General features: G+C 41.9%; 1 protein-coding gene across 1 annotated transcript; it reads left to right on the top strand.

The window, feature by feature from the left end:
* The first annotated feature begins 2,764 nt into the window (after window positions 1-2,764).
* Window positions 2,765-4,566, top strand: LOC132270207 (uncharacterized). The gene is made up of 4 exons (XM_059771402.1): window positions 2,765-2,995; window positions 3,273-3,341; window positions 3,592-3,987; window positions 4,153-4,566. The coding sequence occupies exons 1-4, from the start codon at window positions 2,765-2,767 to the stop codon at window positions 4,564-4,566; spliced, it is 1,110 nt and encodes a 369-aa protein (XP_059627385.1).

Below are 4,566 nucleotides of genomic sequence, written 5' to 3'. Positions count from 1 at the left end.
CTTTAATCCATTTGTTTGTCGACCGGTCATGAGAGTGTTGGAGAAAATTAACTCTCTATAATGTACTCAACAGTTGGTTATTGTTGAGAATTAAATTCTTCATTCGTTGAGAATTAAATTCTTCATTCATTACATACAGCGAAAGTAACATCACATCACATCATATTAACACACACACACAGACACATATATATAGATAACATTCACGCACAACACAATATTTTACAGGATTCACCCAATTCTTTGACTGCGTCCATGGAGAGAGAAATTTTACTATTATGAATTAAGAAAGCGAATATACAATCACATGTAAAAACCCCAATCATTCATTCATCATCTCATGTATATTCTCCCCTCTCATCACAACAGTATTCACCCATAAACCCCTAACATCTTTTCTCTATTCACTTTCTCTCTCTCTACACCTCTCAGCCATCTCTATTTATAGGATTTTCAAACCCATTTCTTTATTAGACAAGTATTCCCCAATTTACCTATAAGGAGTTACTACATTAATTCCAACTTTAAAATAGTAGGTACAATTTCTTCCCCAAATCTTCAATCCTTTCCAAAGTTTTCTGGTTTTCAAAATTGATTAGGAAATCAATTCACGTAACTTCCCAAGAGGGTATTGAACCAGTTCAACTTGTTGTGTACTTACGTGGTGCAAATCACTGTCTAACTTGAACCAGGTGAAGTTTCATAGTAGCCAAAAGTCGATGTCACACATAGATCGGTTCAACTTTTGCAATAGCCAACATAAACACCCAATCAACACGTGATTAGACTATGTCTTCGCGTCCTCCACCATAGCTCCCACCTCAAGCTCTTCATAACTCCCACCTCAAATAAAGCACTATGATGAAATTGAGAAATACTTTAACAAGGAGTTCAACCATAGCTGTACTCTAAAAAAGAAAAAGGACAAAGTGAGAAAAACACCTCTAATGTCTAAATTTGGGCAAATATCACTCCTAAAGTTTTTTTGGGTACGTATATAAGTGTGTTAAGTTTGAAAAATGATCAAAGAAAGGCTCGAGGTTATATTTTTAAGATATAAAATTTCAAAAATACCATTTTCTCTTCCAATAATGTTCTTATATATAACAAGAAGAAGAAAAAAAGGCGACATTTTAATCATTTCACATTTAAGACCCTTGTTTGCTCAAAAATTGAATGTTAGAAATTTTTCAGAACATATATGAAGACACCAAAAATGATCCGGGCTTGATATGATTCATATTGCTAGGAACGGGTCGGGTATGGGTAGCCAGGATGGAGCAAGTCCTCGCTGAATGGGCCCAGGTCCAGGAAGTCATTACGGAAGCCCATATTATGATGAAAGAAGTTGAGCCCAAACAAAATGGAAGAAGATAGGTTCAGCTCAGGAGTGGTTATAACCGTCTAAGTGGTTGTAACCGTCTATAAATAGACGGAAATGAGAGGTAAAAGTGGTTGGAAAATTTTTGGAAGTGTAAAGTTTCTCTCTCTACAATTGAGGAAAATTCTTTGTACTTTCAATTGGCGCTGTCTGTGGGAAGAACGACGAGGATTGATTGGTGTTGATCCAGATCGATTTGATTCAAAGCACTTTACGAAGAAGACACTTGATCTCTGAAAGCTGAGTCAATGTTGATGGAAATGTGATATGTCTTGATGAATCTCGGTTCTAGTTGATTTCGAGGGGTTGGCGTCCGATCTACGCAGATTTGATCTATGCTTGTTCCGGCTAGCCGCGCAGTTGCGACTTGTCAAGATTGCTGAATTATATGAGCTTGTAGCTGAAATAACTCAAATTCGGCCAGTAGCGAACATAATTCAACAAGTTTGAGTCCAGATCTGATGCGTTTGCATTAGCACAGCTCAGATCTGATCAAGAAATCCACGGTTAATAACTCTGTTCCGATCAGGAATGATGATCTGAGAAGAGAGCTCAAATCCCATGGAGAATGGCCAGCAGTCGAAGCTCGATGAGTTGATGAACATGATCGAAGCCTTGAGAAAAGAAAATGTAGAGTTGCGCACTCGAATGGAGCGTCGTGAGGCTCCTACGATTCCGAGGCCACCTCTGGAAGGAGAGGGAGTCTTACAGTTCAATGTTATTCGTCAAGGTGATCCAGAAGGTGTCAATCGCGTAGATCCACGTCGTGATGAAGTTCTAGTAGACAATCTACCTCCAAATGTTTGTCAAGTAGAGGATCGAGAGGGATCTATTCATTTGGAGCCACACCGCGAACGGATCATGCGAGAGGAAGCGCCGGCGTACGATCATAGGGTTGCATCACCGTGGCAAAGTGAGTTTGCGCAGGACAAATCGTTTAATCCACCCTATCGACCTTTAATGGCAACATTTGACTACCGCAGTTTAGAGAGGAGATCTGTCGATCAGGGAGTTCCATTACGGTTTTCAAGGGAGAACAAAGCATTGCGCTCATCAGCAAGGACGGTAGCATCTCCGTTCACTGGTGAAATCCTGAACGCACCGAATCCGAAGAAGTTTTTCATGCCGATCTTCATTCTGTTTGATGGAACAACCAACCCGGTTGACCACATCTACCACATTCAGTTAAAAATGGCTTTGACTACTAACAATGATCCTTTGATGTGCAAGTGTTTCCCTACAAGTTTGGCTAGACCAGCCCTCAATTGGCTTAAGAATTTGGCTTAAGGCTCAATTGCTAGTTTCCAGGACTTGTGTGACAAGTTCATAAGCCAGTACTATGGGAATAAACGCCCGACTAAGGATGTATCAAGCCTTTTCACAATGAAGCAACACGAGGATGAACGACTCCAAGCTTTCCTCACCCAGTTCAACCTTGTTAAAAGCATGGTAATGGAATGTCATTCATCCATAGCGGTCCAAGCGTTTAAACTTGCAATGAACCGAGGGACACCGTTCCACACAAGCTTGGTGGTGAATACGCCGAAGACCATGGACGAGCTGAACAAGAGAGCTGACAGTTTTGTGCATCTGGAAGAAGAAGAGGCAGCTAACGCAAGGAATACGTCAATTATTTCGACAGAAGAGAAGTCCAAAGCCAAGATCCGGCAAAAATAAGCTCAACCACAACGTCAGACCTCCTGGAAGGCAGAGAAAAGGTCCGAGATGAGGAGTTGGTTACTTCACTCAGAGTTACCTTGGCAAGGTTGTATCAAGAGAACAAAGATAAGTTTCGCCCTCCCTTACCAATCAGACAACCTCTTGAACAGAGGGATCAAACTAAACATTGTGCTTTCCATAGTGATTTTGGACATCAGATTAATGAATGCAGGAGCCTAAGGAGACAAGTGGAGATGCTGATCGCAACGGGGGAATTTGCAGGATATGTTCAAGGTCTGGCGTAAGAGCAGAACCAACCGGCTGAACAGATCAAGAGAAATCAAAAGCCGAACCACCATAACACTCAGTCTGTTCGGATTATAAATGCAATTCATGGCCGACCTGAACAGACAGCAGAGTCAGAGGAGTTGCTCAGAACGCGATTACGTCAGGCCTAGTTGAAGAGAAGGATTGGCAGTATACGTGCTTTGCATCAACAGAACGCATCATCACAGATAAAGTTTGACAGAACAGACCTGTTATGCGTTCAGGTTCCTTATGAAAATCCATTGGTCGTCAGTCTGACAATTGCAGAATACCTAGTACGAAGAGTTCTGATTGACCCAGGAAGTAGTGCAAACGTCATGCCCAGATTAACGTTCGACCGCCTCAAGATCGAACCCGAGAAACTTAAACCCACAGGAAATCCATTGCTAAGATTTGATGGGAAGCGGGTGGAGCCCATTGGAATGGTGGAATTGATAGTACAAGTTACTGAGAGAGTCTTGAGTGAGAGTTTTGTGGTCATAGAAATTCATCCATCCTACAACCTCTTGATGGGAAGAGGGTGGATTCACAGAGTTCAGGGTGTCCCATCAACCCTACATCAAGCGATGCGATACTTGGGTCCGGATGGGACCAAGGTGATTGACATTCATGAGGACCAGGTTGTAGCTAAAAAATGTTATTCAGTGACTTTGAAATCTGCTGGAAAGGGGAAAAATCCCATCCGTTCTACCAGTCCAAGATAGCAATTACAGGAACCTCCACCTAGCAAAAGTGGGGAGGAGGATCTGCTAGTTCTGACCGCAGAACCTCTTCTTGATGTGTAGATCGACTATAAGAAGCCGAACCGAACAACGAGGGTGGGATCCAGACTTACTGAAGAAGAAAAACTAGGGTTGATTGACTTCTTGACTCGGAATGCATATGTATTCGCATGGAGCCATTCAGATATGCCAGGGATTAGTCCTTCTGTGTCCTGTCATTCCCTTAATGTAGATCCGAACGTAAAACCTATGAAGCAAAAGCAGAGAAGATTTGCTCTAGAACGCAATCGAATCATAGTTGAGGAAATTGATCGGTTGCTCGAGGCAGGATTCATTAGAGAGGTTCAGTACCTAGCCTGGCTCTCCAATGTCGTTGTTGTGCAGAAAAAGAATGGGAAATGGAGAGTATGTATTAACTTCACTAATCTGAACAAAGCTTGCCCAAATGATAGTTTCTCATTGCCACAGATTGATTAA

This window comes from Cornus florida, unplaced genomic scaffold (assembly GCF_030987335.1).
Source record: "Cornus florida cultivar Cherokee Brave unplaced genomic scaffold, ASM3098733v1 CherokeeBrave_3.0.0_Hap2_Chr08, whole genome shotgun sequence".
Classification (NCBI taxonomy): Eukaryota; Viridiplantae; Streptophyta; class Magnoliopsida; order Cornales; family Cornaceae; genus Cornus; species Cornus florida.
This window is presented reverse-complemented; position numbering and strand designations above follow the sequence as displayed.